Below are 21,626 nucleotides of genomic sequence, written 5' to 3'. Positions count from 1 at the left end.
CGCGTAATTCGGCACGCATTTCCCGCGTACATTCGACGGATGACATTTGTGATTTTGAATATATCATATTCAGACCTCACCGAAGAGAGCCGTCGCATCCGTAAACTCTCTGCTCTAAGGATCAATATACCACTTGCTTACTGATATAGGCCCCTTTAAAATCACGGTTGGTTACTGTGGAAATGGCGGGGGAGGGCAAAACGAATTTGATAATCAGGGCCTGGTTGTTCAAGACAAAGGAAATTTTGTCATCAATTTTGTCACGTTCACTTAAATGGCCAACTTTGGCATAAGCTACTTTAGTATGTAGGTTTTTCATGCAAAAACAGCTTCGAGCATGACCGCAACTTCTCCGCCACAGGATCAATGAAAAATCATTGAACTGCAATAAACAATGCGTAAGAACGGGGTGCAACCTTCAGCCTGCCTGAAATTCGCAAGCCATGATGTCCAAAACAGCCTCACAGCACTGGCAAAAATCATTATCAGAGATCAACCTCCAAGTGGCGACGCATGGTGTCAATTTAGCACATTATCCTCCAGGCTCGGTAAATCCCATGCCCAAGTTGTCCCTTTGACACAGCTTCGTGGCAGTTTACGTCGCCACGGATGCTGAATACTTTAGTATACCTGCAGATCAACTACCATGTATGCCTATGTACCTAATATACTGTGTGTGTTTTGGATGTGTCACCACTGGCAGTGCCGCTGCTAATAGCCAAGCATCATGCCGTACGTGTTGAAATTAGGCCTAGTTGCATAGTTAAGTTGCCAAAAAGACCTAATTGAATCAAATACTACTAACTGTCTTTGATCTCATCGTCATTACACAATAGTGATACATACCATACTTAAATAAGTCCGCAGTGACCCTTCTTCTCCTGCGACGTCTTTATGTCAAAATGTAAAATGCCCAATATCGCGTGCATCAACCAGTCTCGTTTTCGTATGTCAGGCGTGAGTTAATAAGTCAGGCGCCTGAGTTAGTAAGTCAGGCGCCTGAGATAGTAAGGGTTATTTAGGAAGGGTGTGGTCGAAGGTACATAGGTAAAAATCCATCAGGGGTTTCACATCTTTGAAGGTAGCAGCATCTTCAGTACTGGAATGTATCCTTGAGGAGGTGGGGAGGATTCGACAGGGAACTGACCAATGGACAATTTTTAGATGTGATTAGGGAATGATAAACAAGGTGAGGATATTTTGGGATGGTTCCTTGGACTGTCAGAACCAAGTATATGCATTGTTTCAACCCAGTGAACAACCTGTTACTGCAGTCTGGACTTTTAAAACGAATAATTTGAAGTTCAGCATGAGACAAGCCAGTTCATTCGATGCATGGTTACAACCAAGGACAAGCAGTAAATCATTTCTAGAAATGGCAGGCCTAGCACACTGTTTTAAATAGAGTGCGACTTAATCATTCCTATCATTTCAGATGGGAGAGGTGTGACATAACCGGCCAATCAACTCTCCTGGACATTGTTGCATGGCAGATAATATGAAATGGTCCAGGGACCATGTGCTCACCTGTGTCAAAGGGAAGGCTATGGGGTCAGTGATTCTGACATTGGTAAAGCTGTATATATCATTGGATGGTCAGACCAGCAATTGTCAATGACCCCTGTATGGTCCACATGATGTGCATTTGTAAATACAAGGTCTAATTTGGTGTGGTAATCAGTTGTTTCTTCAGTGACTGTTTCCTTCATGTTATATTCGTGGAGAAAGAATTTTTCAAGTTTGGCATTGAAATTTTCACCTCCCACTATTGAATTCATGTTGAAGTCACCAGGAATGACATATGTTTCAGTCGGCTGGTATGATCAGAGGCAGGTGGTGAGATTATCAGTGACATGTTGAAATGAACATATGGGTGATGCATAAACGATTAATATTTGGAATATTTCAGGAGAATTTCAGGAGTGTGTACATGTATATATAGCTTCAAAGTTTTAGTTTCTGTAAAATATATTTTCTATAATTCTGAATTCTACTTTTACATACAATATCAAGCCATGTGGAGGTCGTAGCATGAGCATAAGCTATATTTCTGATGACTGCTTCATTAGCAATACTAAATCCAATTTCAGATCTTTTGATACCATTTTAGTTTTTATTTCAGTAGTTGTGTTCTTTGTCTTTGACAGACATTTTCCTTTTTTTGGTGTAGGGTCGGGACATACAGGTACCATTACTTTAGCTGTATTAACTGTGACGAGCTGTTGGCAGTGATAATGTTGGGCCATGTGCTGTTCCAGAGATGAATTATCATGATTATAGTGTTTGTCTTTGTCAGTGTTGTACTGATTGAAAGCACCAAGACTTACACATGTTTTGTCTGCACAGTTATGTGGTAAAGACTGTTTAATGGAGGTGAAAAGTCTGGGTAGGTCTAGGCTTATATTTTCCCTCTGGTATACATGGACTATGATAATAAAGTAACCTTCAAATGTGAAGAGTGATAGCCTCATATTGATCATCACGAGTGTATGTTTCTTTTAAAACCTCAAGGTCATTTCTTAAAAACACAACTAATTTTAGTGGGAATGGACTTGAACTTGAAGCAGTTTGAGGATGTAGAAGTTTGAAATTGGGCAGTTGCTTCCTTTCTGTACATGGTGGTGGATTGGCAATGGCAAGTATTCCAGCGTGCGTGACAGTTTCCTCGAGTAAGAAGTTTTTCCAATTGTTACTGCTGCCTGGGTTGTCATGAAATACTAGATTTAATTGCTTTTGTTGATACACAGGTGTATAACATAACTTGAGAGATCTTTGTGCTTTCATTGTGTACATGTATTGTTCAACAGCTGGTGATTGAGAGATTTTGTCTTCTGCTAGGTCAGGAACGCCGAGGTCAGATATTGAACGGACACAGCTTATTGCAACATAGTGGGCATGTTTTGAAATGGCACTTGGACAGTTTTTCATATTCATCATTAGTTTCCTGAATGTGCCTCCTTGTGAGGAATGTATTGTTCTACCATTGCTAGGTTAAAATGGGAATTGAGTTCTCATCAAATGATAGTTATTTGTCTGTCCCCAACCAAATGACCTCTTGACTGCAAATAGTCTAACTTTTTATCAGTGGTCGATGAATAAAATGTTCGATGAATAAAATGTTCGATGAATAAAATGTTCGATGAGCATTTCTGTGTTGTTGGCCAATTTTGGATTCCTCGATCTCCACCCAAATGATTGATGGGTTGTGGCAGTCCTTTTGATGTTGGATACCTTTTACAATGCATGTTGCTCCATTTACTAGGCCATCTTTCAACATTCAGATTGAGAGACACCGAGTAAATAAGTGATACAGCTATATTTAGGACCCTTTCAAGACCAGCTTGACATTCATATTGGGCAACTGTCTTGTTTCTAACCTTGTCAGGACAGTTTGTGAGTAGAACATCTTGTGCTTCTATTGTGACTTTAGTAGATGATGCACTGTCATATACACTTTTGTTGTGCTCATCTTTTGTATATCTTAGAGGGAAGAGGTGAGGTTCTCTACTTGGGTAGTTGGAATCACTTGGGAAAACCTTTCTTGTGAGAAGATAACACTGCAAGAAGTACCTTCCATATTTTTTTCTTCAAATCTTTCACTTTCAGACCAGTTACAAGAGAAACCCCATATTTTCATTTATGGCGTTCGGCCCTCTGGTGGCCAAACCGTGAATTATCTTAGACCGCAATTTGGCCTCTGTGTAGCGATCACCCAGGGGTACATGTGTAACAAGTTAGAGTTCAATAGCTTCAGCGATTACAAAACGTGCCACTGTTGTCTAACGGCAGTGCCCCTGGACGACCTTGACCTTGTGACCTTGAATAGTAGGTAAACAAGAGGCCCAAGGGCCTGGCGCTCAGCTGAGTTAATATCATTAATATCTTCCCGGTGTTTAGTTCATTATGCATGAAAATGGCATGCTCCATGGTATTTGATATCCTTTTGCGTTCACTACGGTACCAATGTTTTTGGTTGACATAATTATGCCACTGTTCATTCCTCAATCCTGACCATAATTCGGGTGAAATCATTGTATGAAAATATTTACCGAAACATGAAGTTTATGCCATGAATGAGGATACTCATTGTCATAGCCTCGTTTACAATTACGAAGTATTTTCCCGCGAATATTCAAAACTGCTTGGCTCCTTGCCAGTTAAATAACATGTGACTATACACAAAATAGAAAACTTTGATGGAAATTGTAAATCATTTTTTTATCTATCAGGGGAAACAAGCTGATGATGATCAAATAATAAATCATTCATGAGAAATCGTTTTGTTGCTGAAGCTTGCAAGACGAAGTTAATGCTAAACCTTTTCTTGTGCTCTACTGCGCCACGGTAGTTTTCTATTAGACCAGCGATGACGTCATTTCTGGTGATTCCCTACGATGTCCAATGAGCGCTTTTTAAAATGTGCCATTTGGTATTGTACAGTATGCAATGTATTTTTTCAGCGCTGCCAGTTGCCGAACAGAATGCCGTAGCTCCCTCAATTTCCAATCAATTTTTATGGGAGTGACATTATTGTATTGCTTAGAATGTCTACTTTTTACTCATGAAAGAATCGTAGAACTAAAACATAATAGGCGAACAGAATCATGCCGATTCACTGCACATACTGTGGGAATTCTCCACTTCAAAATACATCGGCGATGTCATCGCGAACAGAGCATGCACTTCCGATATCGTTTTCACAGAAATGTGGCCACATTTTCAAGAACTAATTTCTGAATTTAGTCCCTAAAGACCTTATGACTACCACTGAAACGAACAAGTGATAATATCGACTACCAGACTACTTTTTAAGCAGAAAATTGGGTACTTGAGTGTCATTGAGCTCCAAGATTATTGCACATGGCGTAAACAACATGCCGCCATTTTGTCTCCGCTTCAGTATTTCGTACGCAACTTCTCAATTAAAACCAACATAATAAGGCCTTACATCGTTGATTGAATAGGAACACCACACAAAACACAATAAAGTGGGGGTACAATCGATTACGAAGCTGAAGTGAACAGTGATTTATTCCTGGAGCTACTGCTTTTGTTGTGTAGCTGCCATGTTTTGAGAACTGGCAAATAGGAGACTTCATTGATGGCTGACGTCATCGGCCGGGAATTTGAATCGGCAGAAATAATTAAAAGGCAGGTAGCGCCCTCTCCTGTTAAAATTTTGAACTTTTTCTCAATAAAATAGATTTTCAAGAATTTTATCTTAATATTAGAGCATATTTCGACTAATTCTGCTGCTCCTAGGCCGATATAGGCCAGTTTCCTTCATGCACTCTCGCTCGCAGGAAGTAGGTCGAATGGCGGCAATTTTTGTTTTGAAAGTAGAGTTTGACCAGAAGTATCCAGAAATGCAAAATTGAAGTCTCTAGGTCTTACGGTTACAAAATGTGCACCATGGGTTTAACGGATGGACGGATGGATGGATGGATGGATGGATGGATGGATAGATGGATGGACAGACGGACGCCACTGAACAACTTATTTGACAAGCTCGGCTGACTTAGTCAGCTGAGCTAAAAAATGCTTCAAAAGTATCGAAATACTCAGGATTTTTAAAATACTTTTGCGATAGTCCATAGATGTAATTGGGTTTGGTGGTGTAAGGGTGATTGATTTCTGGTTTATTTAGCCGTTTTGCTGGACTACCGCAATAAATGTGTTAATTTGGTGGAAGAAAATAACAGTTTCGAGAATTCCAGTGATATCAATATAGTCCCCAGACGGGATCTTGAGCCTATAATAAGTTTAACTAGAGGCACCGCGTTTGCTGGCAAACGCTAGTATAGCCGCACTTTGGTGAATCAGGTTACTGGTAGTGTTATGGAATGGAATAGAATAGTAAACAAGGAAGCTATGTCTATAGCGAGAAATGTCTAGGTGAACTTGTTCAGAATGTAGAGAGGTCACAAGATATTTCCAAGTTTTATAACAAAAAGGCCGCCAGTCGGCCATCTTGAATCCAAAATCACCCACTATAGAACTTGACCTTGATATTCATCCCATACACGTGCACACCAAATATGAAATGTCTAGGTGAACTCATTCAGAATGTAGAGCGGTCACAAGGCATTTCCAAGTTTTACAACAAAAAGACCGCCAGTCGGCCATCTTGAATGCAAAATCACCCACTATAGAACTTGACCTTGATATTTATCCCATACACGTGCACACCAAATATGAAATGTCTAGGTGAACTCATTCAGAATGTAGAGCGGTCACAAGGCATTTCCAAGTTTTACAACAAAATGGCCGCCAGTCGGCCATCTTCAATGCGAAATCAGCCATTATTGAACTTGGCCATGATATTCACCCCATTCACCTGCGTACCAAATATGAAATGTCTAGGTGAACTCGTTCAGAATATAGAGAGGTCACAAGGCAATATCAAGTTTTACAACAAAATGACCGCCAGTCGGCCAACTTGAATGCAATATCAGCCATTATCGAACTTTGCCTTGATATTCACCGCATACATGTGCACACCAAATATGAAACGTCTAGGTGAACTCGTTCAGAATGTAGAGAGGTCACAAGGCGATTCTAAGTTCTACAACAAAAAGGCCGCTAGTCGGCCATCTTGAGTGCGAAATCAACCATTATCAAATTTGGCATTGATATTCACCAAATACACATGCACACCAAATATGAAATGTCTAGGTGAACTCGTTCAGAATGTAGAGAGGTCACAAGGCAATTCCAAGTTTTACAACAAAATGGCCGACAGTCGGCCATCTTGAGTGTGAAATCAGCCATTATGAAACTTGGCCTTGATGTTCACCCGATACACGTGCACACCAAATATGAAATGTCTAGGGGAACTCGTTCAGAATGTAGAGAGGTCACAAGGCATTTGCAAGTTTTACAACAAAATGGCCGACAGTCGGCCATCTTGAGTGCAAAATCAGCCATTATCGAACTTGGCCTCGATATTCACCCGATGCACGTGCAAACCAAATATGAACTGTCTAGGTGAACTCGTTCAGAATAAAGAGAGGTCACAAGGCATTGTCAAGTTTTACAACAAAATGGCCGCCAGTCGGCCAACTTGAATGTGAAATCAGCCATTATCGAACTTTGCCTTGATATTCACCCCATACATGTGCACACCAAATATGAAGTGTCTATGTGAAATCATTCAGAATGTAGAGAGGTCACAAGGCAATTGTAAGTTTTACAACAAAAAGGCCGCCAGTCGGCCATCTTGAGTGCAAAATCAGTCATTATCTAACTTCGCCTTGATATTCACCCCATACACGTGCACACTAAATATGAAATGTCTAGGTGACCTTGTTCAACGAATTACCAAGTTTTACAACAAAATGGCCGCCGGTCGGCCATCTTGAGTACGAAATCAGCCATTATTGAACTTGACCTTGATATTCACCCCATACACCTGCACACCAAATATGAACTGTCTAGGTGAACTCGTTCAGAATATAGAGAGGTCACAAGGCATTATCAAGTTTTACAACAAAATGGCCGCCAGTCAGTCAACTTGAATGCGAAATCAGCCATTATCGAACTTGGCATTGATATTCACCTGATACACGTGCACACCAAATATGAAATGTCTAGGCGAACTCGTTCAGAATGTAGAGAGATCACAAGGGATTTGGAAGTTTTACAACAAAATTGCCGACAGTCGGCCATCTTGAGTGCGAAGTCAGCCATTATCGAACTTGGCATTGATATTCACCTGATACACGTGCACACCAAATATGAAATGTCTAGGCGAACTCGTTCAGAATGTAGAGAGGAAACAAGGGATTTGGAAGTTTTACAACAAAATGACCGGCAGCCGGCCATCTTGAGTGCGAAATCAGCCATTATCGAACTTGGCCTTGATATTCACCCGATACACGTGGACATCAAATATGAAATGTCTAGGCGAACTCGTTCAGAATGTAGAGAGGTCACAAGGCATTTGCAAGTTTTACAACAAAATGACCGGCAGTCGGCCATCTTGAGTGCGAAATCAGCCATTATTAAACTTGGCCTTGATATTCACCCGATACACGTGCACACCAAATATGAAATGTCTAGGCGAACTCGTTCAGAATGTAGAGAGGTCACAAGTGATTTGAAAGTTTTACAACAAAATGACTGCCAGTCGGCCATCTTGAGCGCGAAATCAGCCATTATCGAACCTGGCCTTGATATTCACCCGATACACGTGCACACCAAATATGAAATGTCTAGGTGAACTCGTTCAGAATGTAGAGAGGTCACAAGGCATCTGCAAGTTTTACAACAAAATGGCCGCCAGTCGGCCATCTTGAGTGCGAAGTCAGCCATTATTGAACTTGGCCTTTATATTCACCTGATACACGTGCACACCAAATATGAAATGTCTAGGCGAACTCGTTCAGAATGTAGAGAGGAAACAAGGGATTTGGAAGTTTTACAACAAAATGACCGGCAGTCGGCCATCTTGAGAGCGAAATCAGCCATTATCGAACTTGGCCTTGATATTCACCCGATACACTTGGACACCAAATATGAAATGGCTAGACGAACTCGTTCAAAATGTAGAGAGGTCACAAGAGTGTGACATACAGACGGCCAGGCGGTCGGACGGACAATCCTGATAAAAACAATATATCCGAACTTTCTCCGAAAGTGCGGATATAATGATTATGACAGTAGGAAAATTGGACTATTTGTGACAGTTCCTTGGCCTGTCACAACCCACTGACAACCCAGCAGACAACCAGCAACTACAGTCGGGACCATCATATGAAATCCTTGAAATTAAGGTTTGGACAAACCAGTCCAGTCGATAGCGACAGCAAGTGAATCAAGTCTTGACCTTCAAATCAATTACTGAGGAATCACTTTAGTCGATGCATGGTCACAACTTGGGTTCAAGCAGAAAATGCAGTGTGGAGCCTTAGGGGCCGTCTCCAAATTGATTTCGTTTCAAACGCGTTTGTAACGTATCTGAGATGGTTTGAAATTCGTTTGAAATGTGAACAATAAAAACGCACCCAAACGATCTTGAAACGTTTGTATTACGATTGTCAAACGCTGGCCCTACCGTTTATTTCCCGTTTCATAAGCGTTTTAAAGCGAACGCAATTTCGTTTCACCCTAAACGAACTTTGTTTTAAGAGCGTTTGATATTCGTTTGAAGATTGTTTAGAGAAGCGTTTCGTCTTCGTTTCGTCAAAAACGGCATTGCGCCATTTGTCAGCAAACGCGTTCCAAACGCTTTTCGTTTTCTTTCAAATAGTTTCCGTGAAAAAGAAAAATTCCAAACGGCTGGAGTTATCGTAAAAATCATGAAAATGGCGACCTGTGCAAAACGAACGGTGACCCATAAACACCCAACAAAACACCTCAGAATATCCCACACATTGCGTGTGGTAACTCTGGGGTAAAGTGTTCAATAAGAACCAATAAACACCTCAGAGTATCTCACAGATTTGTGGGGTATTTTGTTTCAAAAGAACCCACGGACCACTTCATGAACACCACATAAACATCCTTCAACTTGTCTGAAGTTTTCTGTGGTGTTTCAAAGGTGTTTTGAAGGGTGTATTCTGAGGTGTTTCTAGGGATCATTTTTAGTAGAGTTCTAATACACGGCAATCCCCACAATGACGTCATCGATATTCCCATGAATATTGATGTTACGGCTTTTTTTCATCGCCCTGAACTTTATAACGTAATCATCTTTTGTTGTTGTATTACATGCTTGTAATGTGGCAGACGTATTTGATTTTTGCGATTATAGGCCCAAGATTCTGATCATTTCGGTGCTTTTGAAGCACTTTTTGGCTCCGTTTTTTAACATCACCGGCCGGCGAGGCCGGGATTTTGTCAATCACGCATACATTAGCATGTATTAAGCTCCGCCCCCGTTATGTTAACGTCATCCTCATTACCGATCCCGCGAGCTGTCGAGTATGTTGAGCGAAAAAAACGGAGAACTGTGTGACGGTTGAAAGTAGGAATCAGAACTAAGAGCCGTAAATGCTTATCGATGATCTATCATGCCCATCTGACTGTTTGAATGATTAATGAGCGTGTAATTTTGAGAAAGGAGCGAGCGAATATGTCCGGAAATAGATCATTCGCGAAACGGTATAGCGAATAGACAGGGAGATCACTACACTACTTCCTTTTGCAATGTTGGGCAGATTCGTAAAATCGCCATACCCATGTGTGAATGGCTGTGGAGCAACTCGTCACCCCCTTGGTGATGGACACAAATTTGCTGAAAACAAATTTCACAGTTCTAGTTCAATACTTCAGTAATGCAGTGAAGACATGATGCTTTTTCTACCTTCCCAAAAGTAAAATAATGTCACAACCTGCCCTACGCATTTCCAACAAACCAATACAACCCAGCTATAACAAGAGGCCCAAGGGCCTGGCGCTCAGCTGAGTTGTTGCCGCGTTGTTCGTATATAATACATTACTCGTCAAACTCTACTAAACTAAGGACTCAAAGCCTAAGGATATTAGCTTCTGGATGTGTAACAGTGAATTACGGTAGACTGGCGCAATCTACTTCAAGCAAGCTCCACCCTTGCAATGTGTGCGCAAACAGATAACCTAACCTATATTGGACCATCAATTCTACACACAGCAACATGATTCATCCTCAGCTGTTACCATGATGATGATGATGATGATCCTTTTCGCAAATTGGTCGTCTTCTGTCTTTCTTCCATATTTTAGTGCCACCGGATGTAGTCTGCCCTTGTGGAGGGAGCCTTTCAGCACAGGACACAAGAATCCATGCGAATTGAATCACATGGAGAGACTAGCCCAATCACCCGCTTTTGGCTGGGTAGAAATGGGTAAATCTCGCAGACTGGACCTTAAACTCTACTGCCGACGTGTGAGGCTGGTCTGACAGATGAGCAAGTAGGGTCCACCTAATGCAGAAGGCACCAGTTTCCCTAACTAAAAGGGTAACATTAACAAAATGCTCTACCCAACTCTATTATTGCCTAAAGGCCTGTGTACACTAGTAAAATATTAGCAACATTTTTACAACATTTCCAGTTGCAACAAATGTTGCGTAGTGTGTACAGAGCAAAACGCGTCTTACATTTACAACATGTTGTAAAATTGTTGTAAAATTGTTGCAAATTAAATGCAATGCAATTCTTTGTTGCACGTTGTAAAAATGTTGCAAACTCTTCAGCCAATCAGAAATAGGATTTGCGTCATGTGATCTACCTGAGGTCATGTGACTTGAACAAGAAGCAGGTATAGCAACTCTCAAGTGAGTGTCTTGCTTCGTAGGGTGATGAAACCTTTTCTAGAAGTTTCATCCATTCGTAGGAAGTTTTTGTATGACGGCTTGTCAGTCAGCCGCAACTCCTTTAACAGGCAGTGGTATGCCCCATGATCCACCCTCATTTTGATCCAGGGCCTGGTCCATATTCTCTTTGGTTATTTCGCCGCCTCTTCCGTCTCTCAACAATGACAGCTAAAATTGCTGCAGAAGCACTCAAAACACATCTTCTCTCCTTGGAATCATCCATTTTCCCTCCAAAATACCTATTTCCCTTTGTTCCCACTAAAAAGTTTGCAACAATTTACCAACATGTTGTAAAAATGTTGCTAATTTGTTGCAATTTTGTTGCTAGTGTACACAGGGCCTTGAAGGGCTTGTTGCAAAATTGTTGTAAAAATGTTGGTAAAATGTTGCTAATATTTTACTAGTGTACACCCTGCTTAAGTCAAGTGAAACTCTTACAAACCTTAGCAGAATGCCACCATTGAAATGTTGATAGCAAGTAAAAACTTTAAACAGATAGACTTGATTTTTTTACCCAACTGCCACATGCGGTTTTCTTTATTTAGTCAATTTTGAGGTAAGTATTACAGAATGAAATACTTGAATACTAAAATAGACTGGCTCTTCTGATGATTGCACTGGTGAACACCGAAGTCGATGGGATGTGCAAAGTCATAGCTCGATCCTCTCTCTAGTCTTGGTCATCTGTGATGTGGTCACCAAATATGTTCAAATGCAGCTGCAGTATGCCAGTAGTGTAGTGCAGATCATTCCTGCAAAACATGATGAGGAGATAACATTTTAATTTTGATAGATAGCTAAGCTAGCCAAGTTTTATATCAAATACAAGGCCAACAACAACTGATAAGGCGCTAGGGCCGAATGATCAAGGAAGTTCATTGAGAATACATTGTGATAAGAGTGATGAATCGGCCCCGTTTGAAGCATTGTGCTATGTACAGTGTGCATGTGTCAGTGTGTATCAGCTATCGCATTTATTGATTGTTGACATTTCAAATCGCCGGAGTCGATCCTCAATTACACTGTTTATGTACATTGGCAACCTTACCCGATGATATCAGAACGATGTTTATTATTGTCTTGTTTATTCACATTAGTTCTGCTATGTGACAAGAGTTATTTGTTGAGTAATCCATGATTTAAAGCCGGACTTTGACATCGTTTCTCAGACCAAGCTGCATTTCGCAGATCGTTTTTCAACGATCGTCGACGAATTATTTCAAATTAATCACATCCAATTAAACAATCCAAGCCTTCCCTAATGTCATCAACATGCAATAACACAAGCAGCCAAATATTATCGCCTATGAAATTGTGCATTTAATGAGAACTTACCTCCGAATTGACAGAACGCGATCTATTCCATAGCATGGTCTCCTTACGTCTGAACTGCGCAGACTTCGAGACGTGACGTTCGCTGCACGTGGGATAACTCGCGCGAAATTTAAAATGCTCTTCTTGGGGGGTGCTCACTAAATTGTGCCAGTAACACCACCTGGTGAGAAATTCATGAACCACGCCTATTGATAATGAAAGAGAAAGCTTTGCTCTATAAGATTAGATTTGATTCATGATCCCCAACTTAAAGAATTAGGAGAAATCAGCTGCTGGAAAAGTTTTTGGAACATTTCGCTTGGTGCCACCTAGTGGCCAAACCGCTCATCTTGCCGGACCCACATTTGGTCTATTCAGGAGTCCTGAAGGGTCTCAACGCCTCAGAGGGAAAATCTATCGCCTATCCGCCATAGTTTTGAAACATGCCTGTTTAACGGACAGACAGACAGACAGACAGACGAACATTCATTCTACCATTTACTCATATGAATAGCTCAGCTTGTCAGCTGAGCTAATAAACATACTAACCAACACAAAATTGACAATATTATCAGATTTATTACGATTCACCACTGATCAATTCACAATTAAAACCCTCAAATCTTACAATATATAAAGACTCTTCACCATTACAAAAAGATTGAAGGTCTACAATTCAAATAACAACCATCATAATCACCACAAACACATCTTTGGCCTCCTTCACAGCAACTAAATTATGTTGAGCTAGCAGAGAAAAGCTTGCAACATACACCTCTCCATAGGAACCTGACCAACGTTTTGGGCTGCTTCCTGCATGAATGGACAAGGGACTTAATGTTAATGGCAACTTCTGTAAGTTTTCTTTGATCGTGGTTTTAGCTTTACAACGACTTATTTCATGAAGGGTGTCAGATTTCTGAGTAACTGATGCACAAAGAGCTCTAAATTTAGGTTAAACGAAAGCTAGAGGAGATATTCGACTTGAAGGGCTTCTTAAAGACACTTGTAACATTCTTAAACTTTGTTAGTTCCCTATCCTTGATGACAATTTTCTTCTTTAGGTGAACATTTTCCTCTTCAACCATTCTCTGACGCTTCCCACAGTTTTGCCGGTTTTTCTTATTTCTAGCATGTTTTGATGTAATACTCGGAACCACTTTATCATTCCAAATTCCATCATCTAAAAAAAAAGTACAAAGGTGTCGGAGTACATCTTAAGGCCACTACACACCAAAACCAGCGTTGAACGCAGAGGAAAACGAAGCGGTTTCCGCCCACATAGAAGTTCCAATTAATACATTTTTTAATATATCTAAAAAAAACATTCAGAATTATGAAATATCAATGCACTACCAGAAGCCTACAGAAGCCTTAAGACCTCACGAAGCTGACCAGATAAATGTGCTAATTCATTTCATTATTCTAAATAGAATTGTTAAATTGAGCAGCTTGTTTAGAAAGTGGCAGCTCAGTTTCCCTTTAAGTAACACTGACAGAGGCCCATGCGTGCCTATCAATCAAGGGGCGGGTTGACAAGACTGAGAATAGTGTTGTACCGGTATTGATTATAATTCTATTTTTATGCTAATATCGATGATTTGACGCAGACTTTGTGTCAAAATATTGAAACAAAGGATAATATACTGACATAGTCAACCAAAATATCAAAGTGTAAATGGGTGTGTGCATGCTACAATCCAGCCTTTCGTTCCAGTTAATACATTTTTTAATATATTTAAAAAAAAAGAGCATTCAGAATTATGAAATATCAATGCCCAACCAGAAGCCTACAGAAGCCTTAAGACCTCACGAAGCTGACCAGATAAATGTGCAAATTCATTTCGTTATTCTAAATATAATTGTTAAATTGAAGCAGCTTGTTTAGAAAGAGGCAGATCAGTTTCCCTTTAAGTGACACTGACAGAGGAACATGCGTGCCTATCAATCAAGGGGCGGGCTGACAAGACTGAGAGTGAGACAGTGTTGTACCGGTATTGATTATAATTCTATTTTATATGCCAATATAGATGATTTGACGCAGACTTTGTGCCAAAATATTAAAAACAAAGAACAAATACCAGTATTAATAATATTTTCAATCTGTCTAAAAATTAGCATTCAGAGTTATGAAATATCCATGGACTACCAGAAGCCTACAGAAGCCTTAAGACCTCACGAAGCTGACCAGATAAATGTGCACGTTAATTTCATTATTCTAAACATAGCCTTCTCTTGATTTGATAATGAAAACATGAAAACAGCTTGAATTTCTGGTAGGCATCTTCATTGGTGGCAGAAGGAAGTGTGAACACAATTTATGAAACCAAGTATAAATACAGTACGGTAGATGGTTGGTATATCAAAGTTCGAAGAGAGCATTTTAGTATAGCAATAAGCATTACATTATAAAATCAAACCTACCTTTTTCTGCACCTGGTAGGCCTATGTCATTGACATCACCGGGATCCATCATGCTTAACACAAACCTGAAATAATTGGTGGTGGAGATGGGGTTTAAATACATGTACGATCGTGTAAATCTTAAATGCATTGGAGAATACCGGGGAGAATACAGTCAACCAAAAATAATCTGGGGGTATCGGTATCACCCAGTATCACAACGCCCTCAAAAAATTTCTCTTGTTGTTGTCGGTTGGATTAAAATTCTAACATTGCTACGCATGTAGTTACTCTACTAAACTCTACTTCAGTCTGTTAACATCATAAAGTAGGCCTAGACGCAAGGGCCCAAAGCACCGCATAGCGGCAAAAAAGCGAAGCTGGCGAAACATTAATAACTGGTCACCGTCACTTATTATTGGACTTATAGCGCATTTACAGGGTTGCAACTATTTTGCTTTATAGTGTCACAAGGAAAGAAAAGCATGCGACCTAACGCCGATCTATTTGTATAAAGTGATAATTGGAAGGTATATAGTAGGTAATATCAATAAAATAATCATTCCATGTCGTCTTTTGAGGGCATTTTTGATTGTAAAAAATATATGTGTACGTCACCGGAGTCTCTGCAATGATAATTTCATCACAGCAGTCTCGCGCAAGTAGAAGTTCTTTACCTATTAGTTCTTCACTTATTAGTCTGGCACAAAGCCAGACATTTCCATTACGATTTCACTACGATGTTTGACCAGAAGGAGCAGTTTGCGAGATATGCTAATGAGCAGACTTCCCTCGCTTGAGTTTCAGAAGAATGTTCCATATCGTGCTAAGCTGACCACTGCTGACCATGACAGGCGTGCTTTGGACTGGTACAGGTTGGAACTGAACATTGAATATGCTGGTGGTGACGCTTTCTAATGAGAAGTTGGTCGTGACTGATGCAGTATCCTTGGATTTGTCAACAACATCGTTCAATCATTGCTCTCTGAGCTGGCTTGATTCTGTACTCACCCAAATACTGAGACCAAATGCCTGTTGACTGTGCTTTAAGAGAGACTGGCGCAATGCCTAGTCTTTCTTAAAGCACAGTCAACAGACACCAACCCCCTCAGACTCAGAAACCACAAACGCCAATCCCTTCCTGCTACCTTAATACTTCTGGGTCATTAGGTTGGTAATAAAGAGTGGGTAAGTTCGAAACTTTAATAGTCATATACCAAGGCAATACGGCCACCGCGCTGACGATGTTTATTATATTTTTTTTACAGCGTGGTATTGGCAGGACTCATTCAAATGGGAGAGCCAAGAGTACCAATATAGGGAATGGCTAGGATAGGCTATAGTGACTACCAGTATAGCCTACATGTGCAGTTACACAACGGCAAGTCTTGGAGGCAGGCATGATTCTGTCTATACATACATGTCATGTCTGGGCCGACCGCAAGATCGATGTGCGCGAATCGGTACTAATTTAATTCTAGTCATAGACCTAGGACTACTTGATACAAGCCTAACTACTTGAAATGAGAATTTAGGATTGATATTCAACACATGCGATCGGCCCTGATGTCGCAGGACTGTGAAAAGATAGGCCTATAAAAGCGCATTTATAGGCCGAGTACTAAAAACAGTGATACGGTAGCAATTGGAAGCAAATTTCTCTAGATTCAACTGTTGAATCTCAATTAGACTTACCGATAAAGATCGAAAATAACAAAGATAAATGGGCGAAATACACGTCCGTCTTTCAAGATAATCAATGAAAGAATGAAACAAAAGCATCGCATGTGCATTTCGTGCACATTTCGTTTGAAACGAAGGACGTTTCAAGTCGTTTGATAGTGCGTTTTCCGTTCGTTTGAAACGAAGTACGTTTCCAGTTCGTTTGAAACGAAGTGCGTTCGACAATCGTTTCGTTTGAAACGAAGTGCGTTTGACAATTGTTTGACGTGCGTTTGAGATCCGTGTAGTGCGATTGTTTGGAAATCGTTTGGCAAGCGTTCTGATCGGGCGTGTTCGTTTGGGAGCGTTTCGAAATTTTCGTCTGGGGTGTGCGTTTGTTTTCAAACGCTTTTCAAACGGTTGATAAACGGCAGATAAACGGATGAATTTCGGTTTAGAATAAACGCTTGAAACAAAATCAATTTGGAGACGGCCCCTTACATCCTTTGAGGTGAAGGAACATACAAATCATCCAAACAAGATTACAAAATCAAAAATAGCATCGTAAAGTGGAAGACAGTGAACTATGCGCACATTCAAGATATGTAGCAGAAACCGGTTTGTGTGAAAACGAGACCTACGTATATGGCTGAAGCAAAAGTGCCGAGGTACACAATGGCACTAAGACCATCATTAAACTCAACGATGAAAATTCCATTATGAACAATTATTAGGGCATTTTATATTATATGATCTCTGTGACCTTGAAAAGTATGTGGGAGTTTCAAAATGCAAAGACTATTATTTTTTAGCACAATGGCACTATGGCCATCATAAAACCAACAATGAAAATTCCAGCATGAATAATTATTGGGGCATTTTATGTTATATGATCTCAGTGAACATGAAAAGTATGTGGGAGTTTCAAAATGCAAAGACCATTATTTTTTAACACAATGGCACTAAGACCATCATAAAACACAACAATGAAAATTCCAGTATGAACAAATATTGGGGCATTTTATATTAGCCAGGATTAGCAGCCGCCTGACTCCGACTCCGAGTACGAGTACGAGTCAGAGTCGGATCCGCGCGCGAATGTTCAGTTTGATCGATTAGCAACGTCACGACTCCCGGTCAGAGTTGATCTCAGTTCCAGGTGTTTTACGTTAGATGGCGGTGCGAAACGTAAACATAGCAGACGACGGAAACAATCAGCTGATCGGCAGTGATTTTCCTTTGATCGTGAATTAAACCAGTTATAGAGAAATGGCAGATTTTACTAGGCCTACATCTTGGACTTGGGAGCAAAAAATAACCCAAGGGCAATTGCATGCTTCCTCACTTGTAATAACCATTGATAACTACTACCATGCACATGATGCATGTCATGTTCACATGATCTACACGCATCGCATGCGCATCGATGTGCAAAAAAATCACGAGAATGCCACCCAACAAAGATGCCCATACAGAGCACCCTTTTTCCACCAGAACTACATTGCTGGGCATTGACATATCCTTGAAAGCATTTACATTTAAAAACGATCAGGAAATACTCCGAATCTACGATGATAACAGAGAAATTTGCACTGGGAGCGCACTTACGAATAGAGGACGTCCAACTCGGAGTTTACGAGCGAGTACGAGTGACCACTTGGGAAACCCCCGCACTGTTGATGACGTAAAGCGCAAAAAGGGAATCACCTCGTACTCGGAGTCGGAGTCGGGCGTCTGCTAATCCTGTCTATTATATGATCTCTGTGAACTTGAAAAGTATGTGTGAGTTTCTGAATGCAAAGACTATTATTTTAAACACAAATTCTATCTTCTTACCTTCTTTTTTGGAATTTACGAAAAAGGTGTGTTTATTTTTTGGTTTCCTGTCACCATCAAGCATGTGTAGAGTACTCTTTAGCTTCGAAATTTTCTGGAAAAAAAAGTCTGTCCTATAATTTTTAGGCATGAACTGAATGAACAAATTTAATGACCAAGCTGTCTTTCTCAAACTCAAAAACCACAGCATAAGTAACAAGAGGCCCAAGGACCTGGCGCTCAGCTGAAATACATAGGTACAATGTACAAAACATGGAAAGTACTTGGTAGGTCTCTTTCAACCTCAATTTTCTTAACATACTGATATGCCCATATCACGCATATATAACATAGAAAAAAGACTCTTGGACAAATAGTGACAAAACATGCTACTTATTAGTGAAATTTAAGAGCTTGAGCCCTATGATCATGAAGAGTAGTTCAAATTGAAAACCCAGGTGATATATTTGAGATTTATTAGATACAACATCTATTTAGTTAAAATATGATTACCAAGGTGGCCGCCAGCAAAATTAAAAAAAATATATATATAAGCAATATACAAGGAATGAAACAGCCAGGGGCCATTGTGCTCACCGTATAGATATTTGGTGCTTTGGAATTCATCCTGGTTAAGAAGCATTGTACATGTATAGTATATAGGTCGAACCAAAGTCGGTATGACATGTGATGTATCGTTGCTGGAGGTTCCTACCATAATAATATCGAAAACAAGTCTCTGATAAGCAAGATATAGCACTTTTTACCTCTTTTTAGTCCTGGCCTCCTGGCGGCCAAGTTGAGAATCAGTTCAGACCGAAATTCGGTGTCACAGGTTATCTGATTTGGGGACTAATGTGTACCAAATTTTAAGTTCATAGCTTCAGTGGTTATCTCTTTGGTTACTGAATTCCAATTTTGGTCATATACCCCTTCCCTGTTGGGAATTGAATAAGCTTTCAGAATTTGTATAGCTTTTGGGGGTAGGCTACCAGCCAAAACTATTGGGGGGTAGGAAAAGCCCACCCCAAAAGCGCAAATTGATGCAAATGTCAATTTCTCCATTGGTTTAGGTTGAGAATAGATTGAATGTTCCTTCCTAAAATACTGTAAACCTGCATGAATAAACTCTTACCATCTAAAATGTCCTGTGTCATCTATTCCAGTTCTTATGCATAATGTTGCTGATAGTGTGCTTTGTAATCCCGGATGGTGTGGTAGATTTCAGAACACGATGGTGTAATACACAGCAGTACTTGTGGGACAAAGTTCTCACACCAATAGGTGGTCTGGTGCTGACGAACATACCTGCCTCCAACCTTTTTGCAACACACACTACACAGACTGGCTTGCCCTCATTATGACGCTCAATAAAGTGGCGGCCAACTAGCCTAGCTGGTGAGGGGTTGCTGATGCGTCTTCCCGGCTAAGGGTCTCTCCGTTTGTAGGCCTTCAACAGTCCCTTGGCCACACTCAACCTGAACTCATACCCAGGGATTTGCTCTGCTGTCGGGACCACTGACTTGTACATTACATATGCATTACTCAGTGATGTAACAAACAGATGAAAGAACACCTTCTTCCACCATTTGAGTGACATGTGATCAAATGCACAATACGAGTTGAGTTGGTCCGATTTGTCTACGCCGCCCATATATATTCGTTATATTGGTCGATGGCATATGGTTTCTGGTATTCTCTGAAGCCATCTGCAGCAACCCTATCGCGAATATGTTTATTCATCATATCAGAATGATGAATGGAAGAGAGTAGTGTAACAGGACGCTTGTCATACCATCCAATGGCAAGCACATTACCACTTCGTTTGAATATTGGTGAAATCCCATGAAGAGCACTGGCCCCCTGTTTGCAGTGAAAGTGCGAATCTCTGGTGGATTACTTGTTCGATTACTCCTGACAGTACCACAGCATCCAATACCCTCTGCCTCCAGTGCTGCTACAAGTTCAAAACTTGTAAAAAAATTGTCGCAATATAATTCGTTACCCCCTGGTAGAATCTGAGAAAGTTGCATAACCACTCTCATCCCCAAGTTACATTCTACTTGATCATTTTCTTTGCCAGAGTACAGCTTCCAGTTGAACACAAAACCAGTTTTTAAACCAGCTAACACCCAGGCTTTTAGTCCCCATTTGCTGGGTTTCTTGGGCATGTATTGTTTCATTGAAACCTTACCCTTGAAAGCTATCATACATTCATCGACTGACACACATTTTTCAAGATGAAACGCATCCTGCCATGCTGCAACAAGCCCATCAATTAGTGACATAACTTTGAAGCACCTATCGAAATCTGGATGGTCCCTTGGTACTGCTCATTCGTTGTCCACCAAGTGCAAGAATCATAATACGACAAAGAAACGGTCACAACTCATGACAGATCTAAACCCTGGGATTTCGATCAGCCAGTCCGTGGACCAGTAAATGCGAAAGGTTGGTCGGCTCATGGTACACGTCACAGCAATGGCAGAAAGGAATGCTTTCATTTCCTCAAGTGTGACATCTGTCCACTTTCTCCTAACCCCCTAATTCACATTCCTATCAGCTGCCATCCATTGGTGATAGTACCAGTTAGTTTCAACCACAACCATCTACATCATTGCCGGAGGAAACGTCTCCAACAGAAAGTCCACAGGTTTGAAATTGGCCATATGTACTTTCGGTGTGCCTCGTGTCTGACACTAGAACGGAGGTAACTAATTGGGGTGTCTTCTATCATCATCATTCCATACAGGTCCAGCAGCATTCTGTTGACCTCTACCTCGACCAACAGCAGGCACACCACGGCCGCCACCACGATCACGACCACAACCACAGCCCCTTGCTTGTACTGTTGTCCATCTCATGGTCAGTTTGTGGACTTGGAGGGACACCTGTACATCATGTACATTTTACATTAGGCCTATCATCGTCATTATCACTGTCCGAATTCCCATCATCAAACCCATCACTTTAAGCTTCAAAGTCACTATCTCCAGCATCACTATTGGCCATTAGCTCATCAATCACCTCATTCACTGTCTTGAATGAAGCCATTATCAGCTGATCATCAAAACAAAGAAAATCCGGCAACAAAATCAGCAAATTTCTCACTCCAAATCAAGGCGGATCAACTCAC

At 40.7% G+C, this 21,626-nt stretch overlaps 1 protein-coding gene across 1 annotated transcript in view; it reads right to left on the bottom strand.

Moving 5' to 3' along the window:
- Positions 1-21,626, bottom strand: part of LOC135488710 (probable U3 small nucleolar RNA-associated protein 11) — a 132,626-nt gene that overhangs the window by 41,118 nt on the left and 69,882 nt on the right. The window contains exon 5 of the mRNA XM_064773419.1: positions 18,512-18,605. Coding sequence (XP_064629489.1) covers positions 18,512-18,605 — 94 coding nt within the window. The remainder of the gene's footprint in view (positions 1-18,511; positions 18,606-21,626) is intronic.

The sequence above is a fragment of the Lineus longissimus genome, chromosome 5, assembly GCF_910592395.1.
Source record: "Lineus longissimus chromosome 5, tnLinLong1.2, whole genome shotgun sequence".
In the NCBI taxonomy this organism is placed as follows: domain Eukaryota; kingdom Metazoa; phylum Nemertea; class Pilidiophora; order Heteronemertea; family Lineidae; genus Lineus; species Lineus longissimus.
This window is presented reverse-complemented; position numbering and strand designations above follow the sequence as displayed.